This window comes from Oryctolagus cuniculus, chromosome 17 (genome assembly GCF_964237555.1).
Source record: "Oryctolagus cuniculus chromosome 17, mOryCun1.1, whole genome shotgun sequence".
Classification (NCBI taxonomy): Eukaryota; Metazoa; Chordata; class Mammalia; order Lagomorpha; family Leporidae; genus Oryctolagus; species Oryctolagus cuniculus.
The window spans coordinates 7727796-7755080 of record NC_091448.1 but is presented as its reverse complement, the minus strand read 5'-3'; the positions used below and the strand labels follow the sequence as shown (position 1 = coordinate 7755080).

Below are 27285 nucleotides of genomic sequence, written 5' to 3'. Positions count from 1 at the left end.
GCATAAAAAGCCATGTCCCAGGAGATAGGCTGGCAGCATAATGGTATAGACAGCCCTGTGTTCTAGCATACCCACAGAACCATGGGAGCCAAGTGTGCAGCAGGCTGGGCCAGAGTTTCCTACCCCACCTTGGGGGTCTGCCAAATTTCACTGGCTCCCTCCCCAGTGTCAAGCCTTCTTGTGAAATGACTGGTACTTCCTGTTTCCCGTCGCACCCCAGACCCAGACACGCCACCTCTCTCCAGGTATCTGCCCTATGGCTTCATGAAAGGGAGCCAAGGGGCTGCTGAGGACACAGGAGCCCCTGTGCAGTGGAGAATCCAAAGGCCAGGGCCACTTCCTGCCCCGGTTCGTCATCTTCTTCCACCTCTTTCTCCTTCCCACACCCCCTACCATGGCTGGGGCTCCTTGGCCTCGATTCAGCACCGCATTCCTGCTTCTTTGTGTCCCAGTCTCCCAGCTGCAAGGCTGTGGGGACGTTCAGAGAGTTCTAGCTCCAAGAAATGCTCATCTCCATAGAGCTATCTGCCCACCTCCCACCTGGCCTGGGGAGAATGAGCCAACATTCCTTCAGTCCCACAGAGGACGGGTGTGACTCGAATTACTCAATGAAGCCTCTAGGCCTGCATATTATGCCCCCAAAACAATAGAGTTGTATTTTTCTTGGACTTCATTCGTTCTATTTGGTTTCTCCTTTGATTAGCAGAAAGAGCTCCTCTCCCTCCCCTGCTGGTTTTCCTAATCCACCAACCTAGCTCTCCTGTTCTTCGGGTAACCCTTGCAGCCTCCAACTGGAGTGAGCTGAAGCCTTGGATCATGAGCCTGCCGTGACGTCAGTGAGCTTGAGAAACGCCATCGCCTAGGCGCTCTCACACGTGGGAATCGTCTCTTGGGAGTCTACATCCCATCTCGGATCTGTTTGTTTTGGATGCTAATCCCGGGACGCTGGGTGAGGTGTTAGGCAGACTGACCTTTCCTGTTTTCTGAGTCAATGATCTTAGATCACGAAGTCAGGTGCTAAGTGTTGAAAATTAAAATCCATGTGTGGGGCCTGCCAGACAGAGGCAGCCAGGAAGGTGGGAGCAGAGGGGTGTGCGGGGAAGGTGGCGCTTGGCTTTGGTTGACACCAACAAACCACCACGAATCTATCTAACTGCTACCACATACAGGCTCATCGAGAAGGGATCCAGTGTGTTTGGCAGGTGGCTCACATTACAAAGAACTACAAGGACGTGAGGGCCCCTGAGACATTCTCCCTCTCTTAACTCCCAAGGCAGCCTCCGTCCAAGCCCAAGCACCCAAACCTCCTGATGTCCAGGGAACGTCTGGGTGTCTACTTGGCTCCTGGGGTACGTCAGGGTGCAAGGTTATTTAGGGAGGCTCTCACCTGTCACCAGGCAGGGCACTGAGGGACCTGCCGATTCCAGCCGCAATGCCTCGCCCACACAAGCAGGTCTCAGGGAAGGACGATGCTGGGAGTGTCAGGTGTTTGGTTTGGATTGGCTTTTTACATCCAGCCCTTACTGCAGAGGAGGCCAGAATCCCAAGCAGGCCTGAGCCAAGGCAGCCTGCCCGGCCAGAGATGCTCAGACAAGACAACTTCTCATTTTAACACAGAAAATTGGCCGGTTGGAAAATGACATTCTTTTTAAGGTTTGTTTATTTCTTTGAAAGGTGGAGTTATGGAGAGGAAAGAGAGGCAGAGGCAGAGAGAGACAGAATACTTTCATCTACTGGTTCACTCCCCAAATGGCTGCAACAGCCAGGACTGGGCCAAACCAAAGCCAGGAGCTTCTTCTGGGTCCTTCACGTGGGTGCAGGGGCCCAAGCACTTGGCCATCCTCTGCTGCTTTCCCAGGTGCATTAGCAGGGATCAGAAGTAGAGCAGCTGGGACCCCAAACCAACACCTATATGAGATCCTGGCACTACATGCAACAATTTAACCCACTAAGCCACAGTGCAGGCCCCAAAAGTGACATGTTTTACAGACAGCCACACAACGTATTTCCGGGGCCTCAGTGGTCTGAGCATTATGAACTGAAACATCCATGGAGGTTGTATTGCAATAACAAAAATCAGCTTATAGGTCTCACCAAACATCCTGGCCATCTGCTTAGGCACTGCAACATGAGAGCCTGAACCGCCCAATCTCCCAAACCTACAATAACAACATTTTACTCCTATTTGACCAATTCCAGCAGAGTCGAGAATTCCTTTTACTTAAAACACATCAAGGCAAGCAGATGCAATTCTCTGTCACAAGCATACATTTTTTTTAAAAGATTGTATTTATTTACCTGCAGGCACAGTTGCAGACAGAGAGAGGGAGAGACAGAGAGAAAGGTCTCCCATCCACTGGTTCACTCTCCAAATGGCCACAACAGCCAGAGCTAGGCCAATCTGAAGCCAGGAGCTTCTTCCAGGCCTCCCACCTGGGTGCAAGGGCCCAAGCACTTGGCCATTTTCCGCTGCTTTTCCAAGCCATAAGCAGAGAGCTGAACCAGAAGAGGAGCAGCCAGTCTAGGAACCGGCGTGCACACGGGATGCCGGCGCCACAGCAGAAAGCTTAGCCTACTGCGCCACAGCGCCGGCCGACAATCATGCATAAAGCATTTGCTCAGACCAGATAACACGCAAAATAGATTCACTCGTGAAACATCCCACCATGCTCTCCACACCCGTGCTGCCAGAGTTCAGTAACTCACTATTTTTCTCCCTATCTGGTTCTCAAGAAGTTAGAAAAAGAAATAAAAACCCCCAATTTTTTTCCTGTCTGTGAAAGCACACACACATGCTCACACACACACACACACACACACACCTGTATAAAATAATGATTGTCTAGTGAGATTTCCGCATATGTCGCAGATAAAAATACACGAGTCCTGTCTAAATCTATACTCCAAGGATGTACCACTTTTTTTTTTTTAAGTCTCCACCAAAATAAGCAAATGAGAAAAGGAAAACTCAACAACACCCTACAGGAATCCCATCCCGTCCCTACATGGTCGGGTAATTGTTAGCAGAAATGGACTATAATAAGCTATCTTCAAGGAATGCCAATTCAGCCCCATCTTGTGGAAAGAAGACCCAGAATCCGCCTTTGTTCCCAGCTGGGGCGGCTTGGAGACAATAACAATGCCTTCTTTCAGAAAGTGAGGGGAATCTGAAAGGTAGGGCTCCCTGCTCACCCAGATAAGCGCTGGTGGGAGAGGTGGCAGCTGCCCCGAGGGAGGCTGCTATCAGCACGGGGACCAGCCAGCAGCATCCGCCCGGAGCTCAGGCCTCAGACGGGGCAGCAAGGGGAACGTGTCCTGCTTTCCATTACTTTTAAAGGATCTCCACTCCTCAGTGGACTGGGAGCAGCCAAGGCTTCCATCACGGGCAGAAGCCCAGTGCCTTTGGAAACATGTCCTTGGCCATGGGGGATGTTTGCCGTCTGGGGCTGTTCAATGGCGCTGACGCCTTCCAGGAGTCTGAGGTTGAGGGCTTGGGTGAGCTTGATGGTCAGCCTCCCCACCCCTCTTACCTTTTTATTCACAGTTTCCAATACACAAAGCACTTTAGGGTAGCCATGGAAACCCTCACAGCCACAGACTTCGAACACAACTGCGACCAGTGTCAGACGTGGGGGAGGCATCCGAGACCGTCCAGCTATGTGGCACGACCGTGTTGCTCTCTCTTTTTTTTTACTCGGGTCCTAAAGTGGCACCGCCTCGCCAAAGGCCACACGGACCAGGGCTTGGGCTAAGAAAGTGGCGCTGGGGTTGGCAGACTGGAATAGTCCCACTGCACAGAGCCGGGGCCCGAAAACGAAGATGCACCCCTTCTAAGACGGCCCTGTCGTTGAACGGCTGCACTGGACTTTCCCAGAGGCAAGAGTCCTTGTTCTGATCCCCCAGCCTCCCTAAGAGGGATCTGCGCTAGGTTATCAAGCGTGCAAGTGAACTAACTGATCTGTGTCCTTCCTTTTTTAACTTTTTAGTATCATTTTACATTTTTGTTTATTTATTTGAGAGGCATAGAGAGAAAGAGTTCCCATCTACTAGTTCACTCTCCCAAATGACCAGGACAGTTGGGGTTGGGCCGGGGCCAAAGCCAGGAGCCAGGAACACATGGGTGGGAGGAGCCCAATCACCTGAGCCATCGCTGTTCTGCATGACAGGAAGCTAGAGCCCGGCGTCGGAGGTGGGCATGGAGTCTAGCTCCTGCAATATGGCGACCAGGGGGTCTTAACTGCCAAGCTGAATGCCCCCACCTGTTGTCCTTTCCTTGAAGTCCTCCGTCTCCATGGGGAGCAGCTCCAGAAACTTTGCAGACCCAGAGATCCACAGACGCCCAAGCCCCTTAAGAAAATAGTGTAGTATTTCACCTACACACACCTTCCTGAATGCATTGTCATCTGTATTCTTTGATTTATTTATTTATTTGAAAGAGAGAGTCGGGGGTAGAGAGATAGAGATAGATTAGAGATAGAGGTAGCAAGAGAGAGAGAGATCTTCCATCCTCTGATTCACACCCTAGATGGCCACGATGGTCCAGGACCAATCCAGGACAACGCTAAGAGCCTGGAGTTCCATCCAGGTCTCCCATATGGGTCACAGTTTCCCAACTACTTGGGCCATCTCCCGCTGCTTTCCCACGTACATTAGCAAGGAGCTGGATTGGAAGTGGAGCAGCCAGGACTCTAGCTGGTGCTCCATTATGGGAAGAGGGCATTGTAGGTGACAGCTTAACTCACTGCACCACAATGCCAGCCCCTAAATCACCTTTAGATCATTGATGACAGTTAATTCAATGTGCATGCTACACTAATAGTTGTTATATACTACATTGTTCAGAGGATAAACTGTATTGTCTAAGACAAATGCACTTTTGTCCAAATAGTTTCCATCTTTGGTTGGTTGTCTTCAGAATCAGGAAGGTCAAAGCCACTCGGAAGACAAAGTCCTTAGTAACTGTCCTCACCCTATGGCTTGCACTTCCCAACCAACTACAGAAGTAATTGCCAGAAATGGAAAGTCTGAGCCCAGCTGAGCCCTGAGCTGGCTCTTCTGTGCAGCAAACAGCTTGACAAAATGACACCAAAATGATCAGGGGAGGCTTCCTTCTGTCCCCCTGGTCTCGGCCAGGTCTCAACACCCTGGTGCTCTGCAGCTGTCTCTTGTCTTAAACCAGGCCGGCAAACCCTCCTCCCATTCACTATGGTGACCGAGCTGTAACCACCATTACTTGCTACGCAACTGAAATGTGTCCTCCTTCAAAGCTGGTTTGAGCCAGAGGATTCTAAGCTGGATTTCCATGCCCCCCCCAAAAAAAAAAAGAATGTGGCATGGTCTTTCAGGATTGGGGGCAATTGGGAGGTCTGGGCGGTTGGGAAGAAGGAAGCGCAGAGACCACACGAAACGATCCAGAGGCCACTGCAGCCACAGCTCATGCAAAACGCAAAGCAGCCACCACGATTTAGAAACTCTGCGGTCCCTCCCGCCTCCCCAGCCTTTCTCCTCCACTGTCATCCCTACATGCGAATTAACACTACGGAAACCAGGCAAGACGAACAAGAAGCCAGGCCACGGGCAAATACCGTTCCCTCCCGTGCAGGCTAGAGACGACGGCAACACAGTCCATCTGGTTTTGGTGGGAAATTGAGTTCTTTGCCCGTAAGCACCGAAGCCTTGGTAGCTACTGCTCTCTTGCTTCGATCTTGTTGTTCATGGTACTTTTCTCTCCCTTAACACCTAGAAAGGTGAGATTTGTGAAACAAATTCACCACTCTAACACTGTTTTCCCATGTGTAAAATGAGGCAAAAAATAACTCCCATGAAAGGTTTTTCTGGGGGCATGACGGGGGGACACAAGTGATCCATCCAAGCAAAGCCCTTACCAGACTGCCAACACACATGTCCTCGGCAAACACTGCCTCTCATTAATAAATGCCCTGCACAGCTGAAAAGGATCGGGTTGATAACAGAGGCCCCTGCACGTCCCAAATGGCGAGGACCCGGCCAGCTTTAAGGGGGTGGTGGCATCCTACTTCGGCTTTGCAGGGTGAAATAATTCCATAAATCTGAACAAGCCCAGCTCAAGATACGAAAAGGCTACCATCTAACACAAGGAGCAAAGAAACCCCAACACACACCACGGTACAATTAAGCAGGACCGTGGCTCCGAAACAAAAATGAACCCATGGGCCATTCCTGCAGAGCCGGAGAGGTTCCCACAAAAAGGAAACGGGAAGAATAGAGGGCCCGTACAATGTGCACGGTTCAAGTCACACTTTGTTCTCTTCTCTTCCGAGACAAAGGCAGCCAAACTCTGATTAGGGCAGAAGGGAGGAGACGCTTCACAAAAGAGGGGAGTCCCCCCAACTCCCTGCACACGGCCCAGAACAAGAGCCAGGGCCTGCACGAGAACAATCGGAATGCGGAGGCGTGGGGCCGTTGGATGCGCTGGCCTCTGTTGTCACAGCTGCGTGTGGAATTCCACGTGTGCATGGTGGACGGGGCTGGCAGGCGCGGCCCCCAGGACGCGGGCTCCCGAGATCTGCCTCCCCCATTAACTGCGTGACCTTGAGCCCGCGCCGCACTCTTTTCAGGCTTCTGTTTCTTTCCGTGAGCAGCAAGGAGGGTGATTTCCTTCCCCTGCGCGGCCTCCAAGAGCTATCCAGGGAACAGAGTTGATGAGTAGACGCAAGGAACAGTCATTAGCAAGGAATGATTGTTTTCAGCAACAGATGGCAAGGCATGGAGCAGAGGAGTATGTGGGCTTTAGGGTGACGTGTGTGTGTGTGTGTGTGCACACGCGTGCATGCATGCGTGTGAGAATGACAGGGAGGTGGGGACAGGTGGATGTTCCTAGGACTCCTCTGTATGACCAAGTGACTCTGTGCTGTGTGCATGGGTGGCCACTGGCGGGAGAGAGAACTGTATAGATCCATGGGAAGTCCAGGCACAGGCTGGCTTTGGAAGGAGAGGGACACAGGCCATGACACAGACAAAGCAAGGAGAACCCAGGCTCTGAGCAGACGGTGGCCAGGTCTGGCCAGCTGGTTGCGTTTCCCACACGGGCTGACTGCCCCCACCCCGGGACTGGAAGGGAACCCAGATTCCTGATCCCTGCCCTGCATGCACCACTCCACGCAGCTCAGCCCCGGGTTTTACCCAGAAGCAGCAAAGCGCTGTGGCACGTCTGACATTTAATAAGGAAATAAATACCTCTTGGAACGAGCTCCGCCCAGTGCACCCCACCCCCAAGCCAAGGCAGGGCTCTGTCCTGAAGGGGGCGTTTCTCCCTTCCTCCTCCTCCTCTGCCTCAGCCTGCTTCTTCCAGAGAAAGCACAGTTTGGCCTAGGGGCAGGGGCCAAGCTGGGTGATTTTGTTTGGGGAGCTGTGTCAGGGTGGTGGTCCCCAAAGTTGCGGGCACCACACCTCCACGGACGTTCATTTCCCTCCCACTGTCCCTTTAAAGCCCACCCCCACCCTCTTCCGGGAGGAGGGGTAGGGGAGGGACATCCCCAGGGCCATCTGGGAGTGATTAGCCTGCAGATTTCAGGTAGCTCCAGCCTCACGTGCAGCCCACATGACGCTGGCTAAGTCCTTGCCCACAGCTCCCCTTCTCCAAACAAACTGCAGTGCAGAGGGGAGAGACACCTCCCCGCCTCCCAGGAGGAGCTGCAGCCAGAGGCCGAGAGGCCGGGTCACCATTGTCTCCTGGGCACCGGCGGCAGCCATCTCCGCCCACCATTCACTCAGCAGTCGGCCACAGCAAAGGGCTCATCTGGGAAAGGACTGTGTCCTGTGCTTAGAAAAGCAAGCAAGAAAACCAGGAAGAGCAAAATATTTATTATCGTTGTATATTTGGGTAGCAAGGTCTGGGGTGGGGTGGGGTGTTTAAAGGTTCTGATATGTTAATAATGATTTCACTTTGTGGCTGGATTGTTTTCTCAAAACCTGTAAATCCAGGCCAGAAATGTGTAAAGATTACAATCTGAAAGCTTTATATGCGTCCAAATAGTCTCCAAAGGAGTGTCTCCGATCGTCACACTTACAGAATGAAGTCAGACGGCAGGACATTTAGAAGGGGCCAGGACAAGGACGGATCTCCTTACAGCACAGGCAGCCATGGACAGGACCCACTCTGAGGGGAGCCACAAGGAGGACAGCCCTCTAAACAGTCAAGGTGCCCTACTGTGCGCCTGGTAGCTGAAATTCTACCATTAGCTGTTCATTGCTTTGGCTAAACCTTTGCATTTGTTCCCTAAAGGAGCATTGATTTGGCAGAGTCTATGTGGCACGTTAATTGGGGACACAAAAAAGGTAAGACTTTGTGTTTGTCCTCACGGATGAGGGGTGAACTTACATACACAAAGGACAAATGACCAATCAAGGCACCAGCAAGACGCTGCAAGAACATAGAAATCACAGCAAAGTTCTACTCCGTGGGAGTCCTCACGTCCTTAGCATTTGGACTGGCTCTGTCCTCTGAGAGAGACTGGCTACCTCTTAGATGGAGAACATACTAAGCCTTTGTAGTCATCTACTCCATAGTCTGAAAAAGTCTCCCATTTCCCAGGACAACAGTAAGTGAGGGCAGCTTTTGTCTGGGAGAGACACCTTTCCCTGAAAAGCAGTGTTGCAAGAAAGGATTTTAAGGACTTCCTACTGAAGAGGAAAGGAAAATGTTGAAGATGGTGTATTCCTGAGATTTTGTTACTATAGCAAAATACTGAGGCAATTAACTTTGTGAAGAAAGGAGGGTTTATGTCAGCTCAAACGACAGGAGGTTCACGGTACAAGGCCAGGCAGTCCACATAGGTTTGGCCTCTGGTAATGGCAATTTTGCTGGTGGAATTCCAAGGTGGCACACAGCATCGCATGGGGAGAGCGAGTGTGTGTCTACATGGTCTCTTAGGGACCTGCCTCCCCCCAAGTAATCACTCAATCGGATCCAATCACCACAACCAGATTAAGTCCCTTCCCCATTAGTGCCATTATCATCGGACTTTGGGGATCCAACCTTTAACACATGGGTCTCTGGGGGACACTCAACATCCAAACCAGAGCAGGTTGAGTCAATACAGAAATCCAGGATTTGGGGTGGGAGGAGAAATTAAAAGAAAATCTAATCTATCTGAACTTAAGTCTCTAAGGCACCTTCATTCCCACTTATGGTTTGCCCAGCTGAAAAGCAACGTGCTGGGGCCCTGCGTTGTGGCACAGCTGGTGAAGCCAACTCTGGCTTCCCATATGAGCACCAGTTTGAGTCCCAGCTGCTCCACTTCTGATACAGCTCCCTGCTAATGCACCTGGGAAAGCAGCAGAAGATGGCCCAAGTGCTTGGGCCCTCACACCCATATGGGAGACCTGGAAGAAGCTCCTGGCTCCTGGCTTCAGCATGGTCCAGCCCCAGCTATTTTAACCATTTGAAAAGAATGAACCAGCAGGTGGAAGATCTATGTCTCTCTCTATGTGTGTGTGTGTGTGTGTGTGTGTCTTTATAACTCTTTCATACACATTTTTTTAAAAAGTAATCATTTAAAAAATCAAACTGCCTTGGGCAGAAGTGAAATTGGGGCAAGGCAGCCCAGAGACAAAAGAAGGGACACGTGGGCTTCTATTGCATCTCTGGCTGATGACACTGAGCTACCCAAGCGCTGGTTGCAGCAGCTCTGGGGCCCAGCTGAGACCAGGAGGGAGAGCTGGGAGATCAAGTCCCCCCCCCCAATATTACCCGGAATCCCTCAAACATCAGCTATCAGAGAGAGTCAGAATCAAGAGAATCGCTCCGCTCCAGTGCCAGGAAAATACAAAGCAATTAGTGACTTCAGCTTTAGGCAGAGCCTAGAGGGGAAAAGGAATCTTTGGTCTTGGTGAAACTCCATCTTCCTGGGCGCCTTCCAGAGCCACAAGGCTCAGCCCACGCAGCGTTTGGCCACTGCCTTGCTCCGCTCCCACAGACGATTTCTATGCATTTGGAAAACGATCTGGAAACTGTCATCACCACTCTGCCGGTTGGCAGGTGTCCCCCAAAGAGAGAGAGAAGTGTACCACACACTACCAAGCCAGGGGTATGGAGAAGACAGCAGTGGGATTAGCAAACAGGGCGGAAGGAGACGGGAAAGAAGCTGCCTCCCAGACCTGGGGGGGGAGAGGGGTCACTCCTCACTCACACTTAGCCACAGCTGCAAGGATGGGAAACAGCTCTCTTGACCTGTGAGCCCTTCCAGGGAAAGGACAGGAGAGCTCTGTGGAAGAGGCAGAGGAAGAGAGTCACAGAGCGGGCTGCGGAGTCCCGAGGAGGGAGGTGGCACAGGTGGACAGGGGCTGAATTCTGATGGAAACCAGACGAGCAGAGAGTCAGACGGCAGAGCCGAGATCTTGTCTCTTTCAGATGTCCAGGCACAGAAGAAGCCCTCAAAACAATACTCACCAGGCGGGTTTATTTAGAAAAGAGAATGACCAAACGTGAGGCTAAGCGGGAAGGAGATGGCAAGCAAAAGAGTGCAAGGGAAAGGCATGAGACAGAGCGGGCACAGCCACCTCTCCCAGCCCAGCCTGATTCCTGCACCCCCTGTGAACACCTGTGCTTTGCAAGCCCTAGAGGGCACTCTGCTTGATGCTCGTGAACCTGCATATGTTTGATACAATTGGGGGGTCAAAGTAAAGCTCCCTCTGGGGGTCCTGGGAGGAAGGGGGCCCTGGGCCAGGTGTGGGATGAATGGTCGGGGAGACTGTCTGAGCACAGTGCTCCTAGCTTGCCTGCCTCTCCAACCTGGAATAGCCGCCGCTATGCCATGCCACATTCTCTCCTGGCTGCCGAGAAAAACATCTGGACCTGTGAGATGTCACTGCTCCAAGAAAGTGAGTATTGAAGGGACAGAATTCTGTAACCTGTGAGACTGAGTTCTGCAACCTCCCCCTAAATGAAATCACTCACTGCTTATCTGTCTCTGCCTGGCCTGAGGATATTGAGGCATGAGAGACTCCGACAGACAGCCCCTGGATCTGCAGGTGCACCCCAAACGGATGTTGTTTCTGCAGATGGCCCCTGCCTGGGGACTTTGCTGTCAGCCCTTCCCTTACCTTCCAGCCGGCCTGGAAACTGCAGGAGAAAGAGAAGTCAGCTGCCCTTTGCCACAGATGCAAACACATTTCCTCCTAACCTCAGTAACAGGGACACTGAGATTTTCTGGGTCCTAAAGATGGGGGTGGGCAGGGGCGATGCTCTTTCCTAGCCAGTCTGTACTATCCTCCCCCAAGCCAGAAGGGGAACCGAGACACTTAGGAGCCTTTTACATAGCCAGGGCCTTGGGAGAAAGATAGCAGGGAGAAACGAAACAATGAGAAGCAAAGATGTATTTAATTTCTTTATTCAAAAGGCAAAGCCACAGAGGAGTTGGAGGTGGGGAAACTTCTGCTGGTTTACTCCCCAAGTGGCCACAACAGCCAAGAGCCAAGAACTCCACCCTGGTCTCCCGCCTGGGTGACAGGAGCCCATGCACTTGGGCCATCTCCCGATGACTTCCCAAGACAACAGGCTGGATCAGAATCAGAGCAGCCAGGTCTGCAACCAGCATCACCAGCTGAGGCTGAACCTGCTGTGACATGACCAGGACGGCCCCAGAGATGAGCCTCTCCCAGCTTGCCTGTCCGTTCCAACCAACCGGATGGAATCCTTCGCAGCCTGGCTCTAGCAGGCAGCCATGCACACCATGAAATTTATTTAAAACAAAACAGTGACAAGGCAGGAAGCCCAGCGGGCCCCTAGATTCCTTTGTCTCCCTCACCCCCAAAGCCCAAAGGTTGCTTAAGATGGGCCCTGGGTCCACCTACGCCCAGCTCCCATCCCTGGCCTGGTGAAACTCTCAGGAATGCCCACAAGCTGGGGACTGACCTCATGACCTTGGCCTCCCCAGCACTCAGACCAGGACCCACAATGGCCCCAGCTCCTGAGACTGGGCCAGGGGGCCGGCAACCCAGCGGCTTCTACCCTTGGCACCTGGTTCTCCCTCTCCACCTCTCCCACCCCCACCCCCGGTAAGACCAAAGCAGAGCCCAATGGGCTGCAGGTCCACCTTTCCCGAGTGAAGCTACAGGTGGCAGGAACAGGGAGAGGCGCTCTGCCCCGTGGACTTTCCAGGTCCCACGGAGAAGGACTGCAGGGAAGGTGCACAAGACTCTACCGGACCTGGATTCCGACAGCTGCCTTGGGCTTTGCTTCTCAAAGGCACGTCGACCTGTCCCGTGGTTTGCTGGAGCTATTTTCTCCATTAGTAAAGGCTGAAATAACCACGCCCCTAACAGAGCATCTTAGAGGGAAGGGCCCCTCCAGGCCGCTATCGAGCACCCACCCTCCGCCAGCGAAACCACACCAACCTGCCCTGAGCTCTGCTCTGTCCACATCCTTCCCGGGACAGAACGGCCCCAGGCCAAAAGGAGAAAGAGATGTGGGTGCGAATCCGCCCTCTGCAGAGGATCTGGTGTCTGGTGGCCGAAGCCAGTGCCCTGACCTGGCCAGGTCTGCAGCTCCAGCGGCGGTGCCGCTGCGTGGGGCGCTGGTTTTATTTTTATTTTAAAATCATCCAGGAAAAAGCACCTCCAGGTTAAAACAAAAACAAAAACAAAAAACAAAAAAAAAAAAGGAAAGTGGAGGGAGTTGGGAGTTGGGGAGCCGCGGGGAACCTCGGCCTGGGCGGTCCAGGAGTGCCTAGGGAATGCACTCCGGGCGGCCCCGTACGTCCCCATTCGGGACGGAGATTTTTCGGACAACTGAGAACGAGAGAAAGGGAAGCCTCCCTTTGGGAGCAGGGCCTCCCACCCTCACCTTTCCTTGTCTCCTCCCGGCCTCGGCAGCTCCCCGACCAGCCGGCTAGTCCGGTCGGTCTCTCGCTTTAGCTCTGGACTACACCCCCGGGACGCCCCGCGGGGCGACAGCCACCGGATGCCCTGCGACCCGGCCAGGTCAGGGGAGGGGGGGAAGGGCAGGTGGGCGGTCCGCGCTGCGCACCCGACCTCTCTCGTCGAGCCCACCCCTTTGCCTTGGAAAGCAGCAAAGAGCGGAAAACCGAGACGCCTCTCTTGGCCTTCTGGGTTGGGGGCGCCTGGATTGCACAGCCACCCCAAGTAGGGCGCCCGTCTCGGGAGAAATCAACGTGCAGGAATATTCTCTCATGTCCACGGGCGTTTACGGGACGTGCGGCCAGGAGGTCTGGCGCTGTGGTGGCACCTACACTCGGGCCACACGTCGAAAGGTGACACTGAGTGACATTGGGCTGACCTGCCACTCTCTCCCAGGGAAACTCGCTCCTGGCGTGCCGAGCGAACGATGCGCGCTCCCCGGGCGCAGGCAGAAGTCCTGACGACCCAGGGGCGCAGGGACGCGGAGTCCCACCAGGCGTGGGGGTCTCCGGGGATTGCCTTAACGAGGAACTGGATCTCTCTGATCCAGTCTCAGATATCCTCTGTAGAAAACACTGCCCAAGGCTGACATCTTTGGGGGACTCTGATGTTCGCCCCAAGCAAACTCTTCCTGGAATAGGCTACCACTGTGGAGAACGGGTTGAGACATCGTCTCCACTTTTTATTTTATTTTATATCTATAAATAGAAGAAGAAACTCATGGTCCTTAATCAGCCAGGTAAAGAGAACCATCTCACCGGCCTGCACCCCAGTCCCTCCCCGGCTCTGCGCAGCCCCAGAGCCCGCGAAACTTGGCGCATGCCAAGGGCTCCGCGCCGGTGCCTAGGCGCCCGCGTGGAAGCCGAAGAGGGGTTGGCTGCCTCCGCTGGGGAAACGGAGCCCGGCGCCGGCCCCGGGCGCGGCAAAAGGCTCGGAGAGGGGGGGAAGGGGGGAGCGGGAGCGGATTCCAGGCCTCGGTTTCCCCAGACCGCCCCTTGGGATCCCCTGGCACCTCGGAGTCTTCGCTCTCATGAGACCGACGCGGACCCCCAAAGCGCCCTCCGCCGTGTGCCCCGGCCCCTTGCCCCTCCTCGCCTCCATCCAACGGACGACCCTGGCGCGTCCAAGTCTAGACGCTCTGGCTAACACCGGGCCGGCAGCCTCAGTTTCCTGATCTGTAACCTGGACGCGCAGAGCGGGCTCCTTTCCCTGTGGCTCTGAGCTCCTCAGATCCGGGACTGCCAGCGTCTGCCTCGGTCGGGGCCACCCGGGAATGTCACTTCGAAGCGAATGGAGCTCCTGAATGGATGGGGGTGGTTAGGGCAGTGGGCACCAAGAGGTCTCTGCAGATCAGGACCGAGCCACTAGCGCCCACGCGCCAGACTGGGCCTGCCCCTGGACAGCCAGGCTGTCTTGGCCCCGGGGGTTCCCCATGGATCTCCTCGGGTCTGTGCGCAACAGCGCACCTCGGTTGCGCTTCTACAGCCAGGTCCCGCATAGACGCGCACACACCTCACGAGCTCCCCAGCCTGGGCTGCCCAGAGGTGGATGAGCAGAGGGAGCAACATCGAGGAAGAATCCCCCCCAGAGACGAATCTCAGCAGCAAAGCCCCCCGCGCGCGCGCCCCAGGCCCCGCGCCTAGCCGCCGCCAGCACCGGTTTCCCCGCAGCGTCTCGGAGTTAGAGACCGTTTCTGGGCTTTTGGCGCCCCCTCTGGATGCAGCTGGACATTGCAGCCCGTTTCCAGCTACGTGCCCTAAGTTTTCAAAAAGATACAAGTTGGCTCGCATCAAACCCACAGAAAACGTAGACGGCATGGCAGTTTCTGATTTTAAATGCTACAGATTGCATCCCTGAGCACGGGATTTCCCTAAAGGGGTATTTGTGGATGCGCCTATGTGCCTTAACGGATATTTCTTGAAACAGTCCAAAGCATCTTAAGGTCACTGTTTACCTTCGCTGCCTGGATGCCGATGGACACGGTAACTGCCATAAAAGACCACTCAGTGCGGACGTTCCGGCTCAAGCAGCCGCGCGCGCGGGCCCAGGGCCGCCTCCTAGATCAGGTGCCTGTGAGCCACACGGTGCCACGCACGAATGCCCTCTCCGCAGGGCGCAGACCTCTCGGGGCTCCCTCTGGTCCTCCAAGAGAGGGTGTTTTCCTGCACTTTTGGCAGAGAATCACAGAGCAACGAACAACTCGCAAGCTAAGGCATGGAGGTCTCTTGCGCCGGTAAACAAGCTGTAGGGTCCTGGAGACATGCAACCCCAGTTACGTGCGTTAAAAATGATAATAATAAAAATACTGCTGAACATGGTTGCACCTTACCACCTTCCCTCTAACGTCTTCGAAAGAAAACGAGATTTTTTAGAATTCTGCAGGCAAAACATTCTTTTAAGTCCTTCAATGGTGTCTGCACCTCTCAGATTAGAAGAGAAGGGGGGAAACCCAGATCTGCTGCGAGGCGGGTCGATTCACCATCACAGGCATTTCATCCGAGGCGAACTTTTGCAAGCGCGTCAAGGAGAGATGGGGGTGGGTGAATTTAAAATTAACAGTTTTCCATGGTTGTGTGCATGTATGTGTGATCCTGCAAGCATGAACCCCGCAGGCAACCAAGACTCCCCCACCCCACCCCATCTCAAAACAGATAAGTCTGCACTTAATCCAACCTGCCTGGCTTTAGGCGGTGCGTGTGCACACAGATCACACCTGAAATGCATAAGAGACGCCTCCCCCTCTCCCCAGAACTCCCGGCCGCGCGCGGGTCTGCAAGGGACCAGCTAAGGTCACAGCCGCCGGCGCTTCGCCGCTCCAGGTGCTCCGCAGAGACGGGCGAGAGCGGGCAGTCGGGCCGGGGAAGAGTGGTCCGCGCGGGGCCCAACTGTGTGGCCTTTTACAAAGCCAGCCCGTGACCGACGCTCTCCCAAAAGTCGGTCTCCGAAAGCCAGCGCGGTTGGCAAAGTTTGCGGGAGCAGCTGCAGCCGCCGCCGCCTCTGACTCGGCCGCGCCGGTGAGGAGCGCAGCGTCAACACAGTCGCCCAAAGGCTCAGAAGCTTAGGCGGGGAGAGGGGCCAGGGGTCCCTGGGAGGACTTGTAGGAGTTCAAGGTCGGGGGTGGCTCGGAGAGGCCGCGGCAGCGCGAGGCTACAGCGTCCCGGCCGCCGCCGCCGCCGCCGCCTCCCGCCCTGGCGGGGACGTAGCTTCGGTTTCCATTGATTCCCCGTGCAGGGGCGCAGCAGAATCCCCCCCAGCCGCGCGGGCCCCGGCGAAGCGGAGCATGTTAATCTCTTTATATGGATTATTACCGAGGAACAGCGGGCGTTGAGTCACCAAAACATTTGCTTCCCAAGACCATTTCTAAGCACTTTTGGAGGCGGGCAGGCAGGCTCCAGGCGCGCAAACCCGGCTGCGCAGGAAGGAGCGACTGCTTTTCGAACACTGCGAACTCCGGTGAAGTCCTCCGGACCGCAGAGAGAACAAGGGGAAGGGAGTTATCAGGGGTGAGCGGGCCGTGGCTCCTAGTCTAGACACACGCGCGCGCACAGGCACACACGCGCAAACTACCCGCGCGGAGAAAGGCCCCCGACATGCTGACATTCCGAGAGTGCGGCAAACTTACACACTTGGACGTCCCGGGTCCCCCGCCTTCCCCGCGGCACCCCCACCACCACCCCCCACCACCACCATCCACCCTTGGGCTGCGCTCCCTTCCCCTCCCCTCCCGTCTCGTCACCCAGCCCAGTACCACCATCCTTCTCCTCCCCTATACCCCGGCCCAATCAGCTGCCTGCCAACCCCGAGACTGCCGCGCTGTGATTGGCCGGGCGTCCCTAAGGTGAGTGGGTGTATTTATTAAAGCGACCCCGGGCTGGGAGTTGGAGAGCAGAGAGCGGAGCTCGAAACCGACTGGCAACTTCGGCGGCGCAGCGACTTGCCAAGTTCACCCCGGGAGCTTTTTCTTTGTAGGAGGAGAAGAGAAGGGGTGCAAGCGCCCCCGCTTTTGCGCTCTCTTCCTCTCCTCCTCCTCCCCTCCAGCTCGCCTCACTTCCCCCGCCCCGACTTTGGAGCGGGCAGCCGCGGACTGGTCACCCCGCGCCTCCCCCGGTGCTCGCCGCCGCAGCCGGGAGACGCGCCAGCCTCCCCGGGAGCCGCTCGCTCCGCGTCCGGGCAGCCGAAGGGAGAGGAGCCCGCGCCTCGAGTCCCCGAGCCGCCGCGGCTTCTCGCCTTTCCCGGCCACCCGCCCCCTGCCCCGGGCCCGCGTATGAATCTCCTGGACCCCTTCATGAAGATGACCGACGAGCAGGAGAAGGGCCTGTCCGGCGCCCCCAGCCCCACCATGTCCGAGGACTCGGCGGGCTCGCCCTGCCCGTCGGGCTCCGGCTCCGACACCGAGAATACACGGCCCCAGGAGAACACGTTCCCCAAGGGCGAGCCGGACCTCAAGAAGGAGAGCGAAGAGGACAAGTTCCCCGTGTGCATCCGCGAGGCGGTCAGCCAGGTGCTCAAGGGCTACGACTGGACGCTGGTGCCCATGCCCGTGCGCGTCAACGGCTCCAGCAAGAACAAGCCCCACGTCAAGCGGCCCATGAACGCCTTCATGGTGTGGGCGCAGGCGGCGCGCAGGAAGCTGGCCGACCAGTACCCGCACCTGCACAACGCCGAGCTCAGCAAGACCCTCGGGAAGCTCTGGAGGTAGGGCCCGGCGGGGGGCGGCGCGGGGTCGGGGGTGGGGGGCGCTGGCCGAGGCCACCTCTGCTCGCCCCGCCTTCCAGCGGTCCGGGAGTTGCGGTGCGGGGAGCGGCCGAGGCGGAGGAGGCGGGCGCAGGGAGGAGGGATTGGTGTGCGGCGGGCGAGGAGAAACTTTGGCTCGGAGTCCGACCAACTTCTTGGAGTGCCCTCGGGGGCGGCGCGGGGAGGGGGTGGCCAGTGGAAGAGGTGGGGGGGGGAGATAGCCGGAGGGCGGGAGCGGCCTGCTAGGAGACCCCAGGGCGGCGCGGGGGAGTTTCGTGCCCTCGGGCACCCCACATCCACGGAGTTGGGGTTGTAGGGGGGAGGGGGTGCAGGAGAAGACCCCTGGCAGGGACGGGGAAGGCAGGGGGTGGAGGCTACTGGACACAGATGAGGCCTCGGGGAGGCCTTTGGAAAGTTTGCAAAGGGTGTTGGGACGCGCAGGGGGCTACATGCAGTAGCAAAGGCGTTTAGAGCCGCTGCAGTGGGGCTGCCGTTTTCGTCTCCAGGGTTTCCAAACTAGGGGAAGGGGAGGGGGCGGGGCGGGGAGTGACCGCCACTCGGGTCGCACTACCCGAACTGAGCCTTTTTTTTTTTTAAGTAAAGTTATGAGCGGAGGCTGGGACGAGGAAGATGGGGGCTTGCGCGCGGGGAGCCCAGCGCTCGGAGTCACCCCCTGGGCCCCGCCGGCCTGACAGCTTGGCGGCGGGCTTCACTGACCCCTCCCCTCTTTCTCTCTGCGCCCCCCTCCCCACCCGGCCCCCACAGACTGCTGAACGAGAGCGAGAAGCGGCCCTTCGTGGAGGAGGCGGAGCGGCTGCGTGTGCAGCACAAGAAAGACCACCCGGACTACAAGTACCAGCCGCGGCGGAGGAAGTCGGTGAAGAACGGGCAGGCGGAGGCCGAGGAGGCCACGGAGCAGACGCACATCTCGCCCAACGCCATCTTCAAGGCGCTGCAGGCCGACTCGCCGCACTCCTCGTCCGGCATGAGCGAGGTCCATTCCCCCGGCGAGCACTCGGGTGAGCGCGCCTGGGCCCCACCTGGCTCAGCTCCAGGCTCTCGCCGGGGAGCCTCTGCCTGGGCACTGGGGAAGGCGCCACCGCCCCGGGCGCGAAGTCTCGCCCCTCTCCTCGCCCAGGGCCCCCCCCCAAACCCCCTGCGGGCGCGCGCGCGTGTGTGCACGCACACCGCCAACTCAGACTTCTAAGTTTTTATTGCTAGGTGAAATGCCTTTACAGCTTTTAGGAGATCTATGATGCCTCCTTCTGTCTGACCCCCGCCCCCAAAAGCACACACAAGGCTCTCCTACAAGTAGCAATTTGGTCTACTTCCGGACCCTGGTGGGCGTAGGGGGCGGGGACCCTCCCCTGATGGAAGGAGGTTGCGGGTGTGCAGCGGCGCGTCCATCAACTGGCCAAGAGGGAGCGCATCGGGGTGGGGGGTGGGGTCCCAAGACCGGGACCTTGTCTCAGCCTTGCTTGATTTTTCCGGTGCTTTTTTTCTCTCTCGGTGTGCGCAGGACAATCCCAGGGTCCGCCGACCCCACCCACCACTCCCAAGACCGACGTGCAGCCGGGCAAGGCTGACCTGAAGCGAGAGGGGCGCCCCCTGCCCGAGGGGGGCCGGCAGCCCCCCATCGACTTCCGCGACGTGGACATCGGCGAGCTGAGCAGCGACGTCATCTCCAACATCGAGACCTTCGACGTCAACGAGTTCGACCAGTACCTGCCGCCCAATGGCCACCCGGGGGTGCCGGCCACGCACGGCCAGGTCACCTACACCGGCAGCTACGGCATCAGCAGCGCCGCCGCGACCCCCGCGGGCGCGGGCCACGTGTGGATGTCCAAGCAGCAGGCGCCCCCGCCGCCGCCGCCCCCGCAGCAGCAGCCGCCCCCGCAGGCGCCCCCGCAGGCCCCGCAGGCGCCCCCGCAGCCGCAGCAGGCGCCCCCGCAGCCGCAGCCGGCGCCCCCGCAGCCGCAGCAGGCGCACACCCTGACCACGCTGAGCAGCGAGCCGGGCCAGGCGCAGCGAACGCACATCAAGACGGAGCAGCTGAGCCCCAGCCACTACAGCGAGCCGCAGCACTCGCCGCAGCAGATCGCCTACAGCCCCTTCAACCTCCCGCACTACAGCCCCTCGTACCCGCCCATCACGCGCTCGCAGTTCGACTACGCGGAGCACCAGAACTCGGGGTCCTACTACAGCCACGCGGCCAGCCAGGGCTCCAGCCTCTATTCCACCTTCACCTACATGAGCCCCGCCCAGCGCCCCATGTACACCCCCATCGCCGACACCTCCGGGGTGCCTTCCATCCCGCAGACCCACAGCCCGCAGCACTGGGAGCAGCCGGTGTACACACAGCTCACCAGACCTTGAGACGGCCTTGTGCGTTGGGCGCCGTGGGCCCAGAAGAGCCTCAAAGTGACCGAAGAAACAGCCAGCCAGCCAGCCAGCATTTCCTTTGGACCGCTTGTTCCCCACCCTCCCCACCTCTCTTACCTCTCTCATTCTCTCATTCCTTAAAGACATTGAAGCTGAAGGCAACTGGTACCCAACTTCCAAGACAGAAACCCTTGTAAGCTGTCCAGTGGCCAGGCCACCCCGGGGCTGGGTGGACCAGCGAGCGGAGTGGAAGAGAGACTGGATTCGCGCAGCCGCCTTCCGAGCAAGCGAGCAAGAAGCGTGGTGGAGAAACGCGTGACCCCTTTGCTCAATCTCTCTGCCTGTTTTTTTTTTTTTTTTTTGACTTTGTAATTATTTTTTAGCAGTGATTAAAGAAAAAAAAGTCCTCTGTGAGGAATATTCTCTATTTTAAATATTTTTAGTATGTACTGTGTATGATTCATTACCGTTTTGAGGGGATTTATACATATTTTTAGATAAAAACAAATTAAATGCTCTTATTTTTCCAACAGCTAAACTACTCGTAGTTGAACAGTGTGCCCTAGCTTTTCTCGCAGAGTATTTTTGTACAGATTTGCTTTCTCTTACAAAAAGGAAAAGAAAAAAAAAAGCCTGTCGTCCTATTAACCTACAAAGAGAAAAGTGATAGTTTGTGTGGTGGGATCCATTTGGCAGGGGGGTGGGGTGATGAGCTTTGCTGAATTCCTCAGGCTTTCCGGTACAAGGAGGAGCTGCCTTAAAAAGATGAATAAAGGCCTTATTTTGCAACTAGGAGAGAGTAGGCAATAGTGTAGAGGACGCATTTGGTAAGCTTTATCCTATATATATTATATATATTTTTTAAACAAGAGAAAGTTACCTTGAGCCTTAAACACCGAGCTGCTGCAGAATGCTTGCGCTCTCGCAGTGCGATTCCTCCTGCCTTTGGTGGTTTGCTGCGGTCTTAAGAAAGGAGCAAAAAGGCAGGCGACGGCGACAGATCCTGTTTTGGGGGAGTGTTTTAGCAGCCAGTGTGTGCCCCCTGTGCCCAGGCCCCAGGTGGCATCCAGATGGAGTGTGCCAGACTGTTGTCACCTGTCCCTCTCTGAACGCCAGCAGTTAACCAACACATTCCACATGCTAAAATTATTTATTTTGTAAGGAGAGGTTTTAATTAAAAAAAAAAAACTTCCTTTTTTTTTAAATTTACTTTCTTTAAAATAGGTTGTTGGAACCTTCTTCAGAGGGTATGGTCAACCATTGTTAAGTTATGTTCTTAACTGTAACCAGTTTTTTTTTATTTATCTCTTTAATCTTTTTTTATTATTAAAAGCAAGTTTCTTTGGATTCCTTGTCCTTGATCTGTACAAATGCCTTTCGTCCGTCCTATTTTTTTTCTTTGTTGTTTTTGTTGAAAACAAACTGGAAACGTGTTTCTCTTTTTTTGTACAAATGAGAGATTGCAAATGTAGTGTATCACTGAGTCATTTGCAGTGTTTTCTGCCACAGATCTGTGGGCTGCCTCAATTGTGCGCGTGTTGTGACACACAACAATGCAGGTGTCACCCATATTCCCGCGTGTTCTCTCCCAGAGAGGGGTGGATTCAGGGGGAATCGGCCCCTGACAACCCTGATTCCTAATGACTGCTGAGGCTAGAGTGTTTGAGGATTGCTTTTTAAAAAAGACAGCAAACTTTTTTTTTATTTAAAAAAAGATATATTAACAGTTTTAGAAGTCAGTAGAATAAAATCTTAAAAGCACTCTTATAATATGGCATCTTTCAATTTCTGTATAAAAGCAGATCTTTTTTTAAAAAAATATTTCTGTAACTTAAGAAACCTGGCATTTAAATCATATTTTGTCTTTAGGTAAGGTTCGCTTTGTGTTTGTGTTTTGTTTTGCTTATTTCTCCTCCAAACCTTTTGCTCTGTCTGTGAAACTTACCTTTCCTTCCTTCTTTTTCTTTTGTATATTATTGTTTACAATAAATATACATTGCATTAAAAAGAAAAACGGCCCTGTGCATTTTTACGCCGCCTCCCCTGGTCCCAAGGATGATGTGACGAACTGGACACAGAGATTATTCTGTGCTCATGGCTGTGACACTTTCGTTCTCTCGTGTGCTCCTTTTTAAGTGTCAGTCCTCAAACTGACACCGAAGAAAAGACCCTGTGTGCACCCCCCTCCCCCCCCCCAGAATCTTACCTGGAGAAACCCTGAAAAGTGCCATTCCCATAGATGGCAGGGAGCGTCACCACTCTGGTTTGAACAACCTCATGCTTCAGGGCAAAGTCTGTTCCCTTGTGGAGGTCAGTGGGAATACGGGACCAGAAATCAGCCTCTGGTCCCCCAGGGGATAGGGCAGACTCAGGAAAAGAACAGCGAAGTCCATGCAAATGGAAGAGGAAGCCTGAGTCCATCCCTGCTCAGGGGACCCCAGAGAGGGGCAAGGAGATCCCCTTACTGAGCTGTTCCCTGCAGATTAACTCCTTCTGAGCAGAAGCAAACCCATCGGCAGGAGGACGGCAGGAGGACGGGGAGCCTAATCCTGTTTTCCTTGGGCTCGGTGAGACCGGGAGTTTCCAGGTTGAGAGACACATTCAGGTCATTTTTCACTAAACAGATGAAATCACTCCTTCCCTCCCACAGCCCCCCGCACCCCCGCCCCCACCCCGGGCACTGGGGAAGTGACTCTGAGGAAACCACCTCAGGCTGTGTGTGTGTGTGTGTGTGTGTGTGTGTGTGACAGCCCTCTGCTCTGGCCTCACATTGTCTGTTGCTGCTTACTGGATTTCTGGCTCGAATCCCACGCCAGGGTCACGGCAACCAGGAAAATGGTAGTTAGCGCATGGAGGCAACAGGAGTGCTCGCCTCCTTGGCAAATGCCTCAAGCAAACCCTGACTGAAGGGCTGTGATCTGTGAGGGACTGCAAATCACTCCCAGGCAGCGGGTTCTGCTCCGTGTGTGTCTGTGCGTGTGCGCACGCATGCGCCACAGCATCCCATCCGTTCCTTTGCACCCATATCTCTCCTGTTTTTTGTTTTACTTTTTTTTTTTCTCTTGCCAGCACTCACAATCCTTTTTCCCAAGTCTCTGTGGCGGTCACTGATGCTTCCCTACCATATTCGTCCCAATCCCTTTGTTAAAATTCACACGTATCATCTCCACGTGACCACCCCCCTCTTCTCTCCCAAATCTACAACCGTGTGCTTACCTGTTCTCCCTTGTAGAAATAAGCTCTTTTCCTAAGTATGTGGCCCCTGGCCCCCTTAGAGCACGCGTGTACTACTGGTTGGACATAAGCGTGTTAGGCGACCTAACACACGTTGCTTTGCTCCTGTGCCTCCGTTTACCCCCTTTGGCTGGAAATAGTTACAGCTCCTCCTGGATGGAGCAGGGATGTCGTCAGCCAGGGGTTTAGCTAGGAGGGGTCTGAGAATTCGCTCCATCAGGTCCCTACAGCAGTCCTCCTGGGTTAGAATCTCGGGGAGCCACACCCAGGAAAAAGGGTTTTCATGAGCTCACAAGACGCCCTGGAGTGCAGTGAGAGAATTCCTTGGAATCCCACTCACCACCCCTCATCCACCGGATCTAGTCAAAACCCAGTATCACCAGATTATGAAATATTTTAGAGGAATTTCTACTCTAAATCCAAAACACACAGCTTATCCCCCGGGCAACAGCAACACAGGGACATGGAGTCTAGGAAAGAGTCCCACGTGTACCTCGATTAGCCCCAAGGTCATTTGTTTACTTGCTTTTAAAGTAAAGCGGATTTTTGTTTTTTTTGTTGTTTGTTTTTAGCAACAAGAGAATTTTATAAGCAAAAGGGAATAAGGACAGATTCATTCAGAATCAAGCTTTTTGTCTGTTATTAAAATGGAATCGGGGCTGGCACTGTGGCGTGGCAGGTGAGGTCACCGCCTGCAGTGCCAGCATTCCATATGGGTGCCGGTTCGAGTACCTGCTGTTCCACTTCCGATCCAGCTCTCTGCTATGGCCTGGGAAAGCAGTAGAGGATGGCGCAAGTCCTTGGGCCCCTGCTCCCACGTGGGAGACCTGGAAGAGGCTCCTGGCTCCCAGCTTTGGATCAGTGCAGCTCCAGCCGTTGAGGCCAGTTGGGGAGTGAACCAGTGGATGGAAGACCTCTCTCTCTCTCTGCCTCTCCTTCTCTCTCTGTATAACCCTGACTTTCAAATAAATAAATAAATGTTCAAGAAAAAAAAAACCGGAATCATGTGGAGTCCTATGAGCGGTTTAACTTTCCCACTTGCCTCATCCCATCCCATTCCTCCCCTTTCCTTGTTTTTGGGACACCACTGTGATACTTTACATATCAAATTAGGTGATGACCGGTCACTTAGCCAGAGATGGACTTAAAGCAAACTAAGCCTAAGATCTAACACTCCTTAAAAGCACCGGCTCATATTTTAAAATCTCACATTTTAAAATTTTATATTATTTTTCTTAAAGAGCCCCCATTTCAAAAAGGAACCATGTATGCTTAGAGTCCCACAAAAGTGGGTCTCTCTGCCCCTGACTGCTGCTGCTGGCCAGCAAACCACAGCATCAGAAGCTGTACACAAGATGCTTTTCTATCTGTTCTCAATAGAGTCTGACATCCAGTAAATGCTCATTTAACACCAGTCTGACGGTACGTCCAGGAACCCACTGGCATTGCCACAGAACAGATCACTAAAGCGTCTCTATCATAACATTCTACCTCTTATCCTTACTCAAGTTCCTTATAGTCCTGAGACTCAAATGACTTTCGTTTCTCAAGTGACGTTATCTAGCAGACATAGGAGGGGTTAAATTAAGTAAAGTACATAAGAAATGCCAATTGCTAGTTCTCTCTGCTCATGACTTCACTTCCCTCTTCCTACTCCTTTTTACCCCGGGCCTCAGCTCCACCCTGCTGCATTTTCTTAGGGCTTCCTGAGTCTTGTAGCTACTCTTGGGCCATGATTGGGCTACTCCTCTTCCCTCATTCATAGAACAGAACGCTTTGACATTGCATTCCTGAGCCCCATGCAAGGCAATCAGACCACCTCAATGTGTGCTTGTTTTACATAACCAGACCAAGTTTGTGGCGATAGCTACACCATGGTGAAGTTACCGTTAGACCTATCCTATGAATTTTCTAGATTCTGATATTGCAATGAATCCAGTTACTGCTATACCATGCTGCCATGTTCCACGTCAGGAAGATTTCTACTTCCATGTACTGAGCCCCTGCTGTGGGTCAACAGGTGAACAAAGGAGGCTGCCCTCGTGGGCTTATATTTTCAAGTGCCAAAGGCAGGCAGAAACAAGTAATATCCCCTGGTCTTTCCTTATTTACATGTTCTGGGCCCACTGGGAGAGAAGCCAAAGGATAGGATAGTTGATTAACTGCAGAGTGGTCTGGTTGAGAACTGGGTGATTGCTTTTTGCCTCTCCTGACCTTCATCCATTTTTCAGCAACATGAAGTCTACTCTGACTCTGTTTACAGAAAGGTGACACACTCTGGTCATTCCTTCGCTACTTCCTCCTGCCCTGAGAAGTCTCTCTGCCTCCTGCTCCTATTAGTCTCTCTACCTCCTATAGAGAATTAGGGATTCGTGTATCTCACAATCCTCTTTTTCCTAGAGATTGTATGAAAAGGGTCCAGCTCCTGGCATCCCAAAGCGTCTCTTGATCTCCTGATAATTTGGTTAATATGCCCCATCCTACCTCCCACAGGTGTATGCAGTCAGAAATCAGGAAGGTACAATGAGAGTCTGAAGTCTGGTAGCACCCATATGGCACAAAATCCTCTATCTAACATCTTAGCTTCTCGTAGAGCACTTGCTTTGACTGACAGTTCACTCTGCACCATGGAGAGGTGGAAGTATAGGCAATGCTCACCTCCAGAGCCCCACACAAGGGTCCAAGGGGATGCATCTCGACACCGGGGTGGTTGGGGCTTATCTTTCTAACAAATGAGAACCTTTTAGTTGCTTGGACAGTTTTCAAGGCTTCTTTTAGTCTTCTCTCCCTAAGCCGTTTTACCTCTGCTATGGTTCCCCAGACCTTTCCTATCTCACCATTCTTCTTTGAATTCTCCCACCAAGACTTTATTCCAGGACTCCTACCACAGTTTGACGTAAGCGAATACAAATAAACTTATCGTTCTCATACTCAGAAATTGTGATTCAACTCATATACATTAAAATTGTGTTAGTTCGTGTAGCAGTCAGATCATCTGCTCCCCTACCCTGTGGCTTTACCATTGATTTTTTGGAAACCTATCACCAAGTTTCATATTTACCCCTGTTTTGACTGAAGTATGACATATGCAGGCTGCATGAAGGAAGAAGAGGAAAGGGAATTCATACCATGGAGCCCTTTCTTTGCCAGGCACTGTGACAGATGTTTTATATGCATGATCTCATTTAATCCATTTAATAACCCAAAGAGACAGGTGTTATTATTACAGTTGTATAAAGAAGAAAACTGAGTCTTAGAGAGATTGAGCAATTAACCTATGGTCACATAACCAGTAAACGGCAGAGGCAACTTCCTTCGACATCCACCACCCCCACCCCTCAGTTTTCCAAAAAGAAATCAAAATAGAGATCATAAAGGGAGAAGGCAGAGTAGATGGAGAAATACAATTCTGATATGGAAACTTGTGTTTAAAGCCAAGTCTGACCATGAGCTCTCCTGTTTGAAATGCCCCAGTGGCTACCTATGTCCTTAGAATAAAACCCACATTCCTTACCATGAGGTTCAACGTCTCTTCTCCAGGGGTTGGCAAACCACAGCCCAAGGAGCAAACCCAGCCCACCACCTGCTGTTGTCGCAAAGAAGGCTTTATCAACACAAAGTCACATCCGCTAGTCTACATCTCGTCTGCGTTCGTTCCTGCTGTGAAGGCAGATTTGAGACTGTGGCTGGCAAAGCCTAAAATATTTGTTAGTGGTCCCTTTATGTAAAAGATTTGCTGACCCCTGCCTGAGTACCCCAGCTAGCCATGGCCTGTTCTGTGTCCCTGCCACTTGCCACTGCTCTGCTTGCTCGTCAGCTCCCACGGCCCTGCTTTCATTCTCATTCTCAAGCTCTGCTATTTCGGGGCAGCACACTCACTGCTTTCTTGACACAAAGCACTCAGTGTCATCTCCGTTCCGTCTTTCGGGTCTCAGCTCAAAAGTCACATGACCTTATGTGCTCATCCTAGACAAAGCTGTCCACACTGCCAGTGTTCCAGTCATGTTCTAACCCACTATTCTATTTTTGTAACATGAT

The 27285-nt window shown here is 53.9% G+C and overlaps 1 protein-coding gene and 1 long non-coding RNA gene across 4 annotated transcripts in view; one reads left to right on the top strand and one right to left on the bottom strand.

Moving 5' to 3' along the window:
* The window catches only part of LOC103351608 (uncharacterized), a 100016-nt gene extending 83397 nt beyond the window's left edge, over positions 1-16619 (bottom strand). For 2 of the 3 annotated variants that reach the window (XR_011383266.1, XR_007911564.2), the window contains exon 1: positions 16520-16619. This is a non-coding gene — a long non-coding RNA (uncharacterized lncRNA). Of the gene's footprint in view, positions 1-16205 lie in introns of all 3 variants that reach the window. The other variant, XR_007911566.2, reaches the window with a different exon arrangement.
* Positions 16620-16764: 145 nt separating this feature from the next.
* Positions 16765-22027, top strand: SOX9 (SRY-box transcription factor 9). Its single transcript, XM_051825911.2, has 3 exons — positions 16765-17592; positions 18397-18650; positions 19151-22027. Exons 1-3 carry the CDS (start codon positions 17162-17164, stop codon positions 20005-20007), a joined length of 1542 nt encoding a protein of 513 aa, XP_051681871.1. The 5' UTR covers positions 16765-17161; the 3' UTR covers positions 20008-22027.
* The last annotated feature ends 5258 nt before the right edge of the window (positions 22028-27285 follow it).

What these genes read in the sequence shown, in the direction of transcription:
- SOX9 (XM_051825911.2), top strand. Translation starts at nt 17,162, where the DNA reads ATGAATCTCCTGGACCCCTTCATGAAGATGACCGACGAGCAGGAGAAG. An exon ending in ACCCTCGGGAAGCTCTGGAG is followed by an intron (nt 17,593 to 18,396) that starts GTAGGGCCCGGC and finishes CGGCCCCCACAG; the next exon opens with ACTGCTGAACGAGAGCGAGA. An exon ending in TTCCCCCGGCGAGCACTCGG is followed by an intron (nt 18,651 to 19,150) that starts GTGAGCGCGCCT and finishes CGGTGTGCGCAG; the next exon opens with GACAATCCCAGGGTCCGCCG.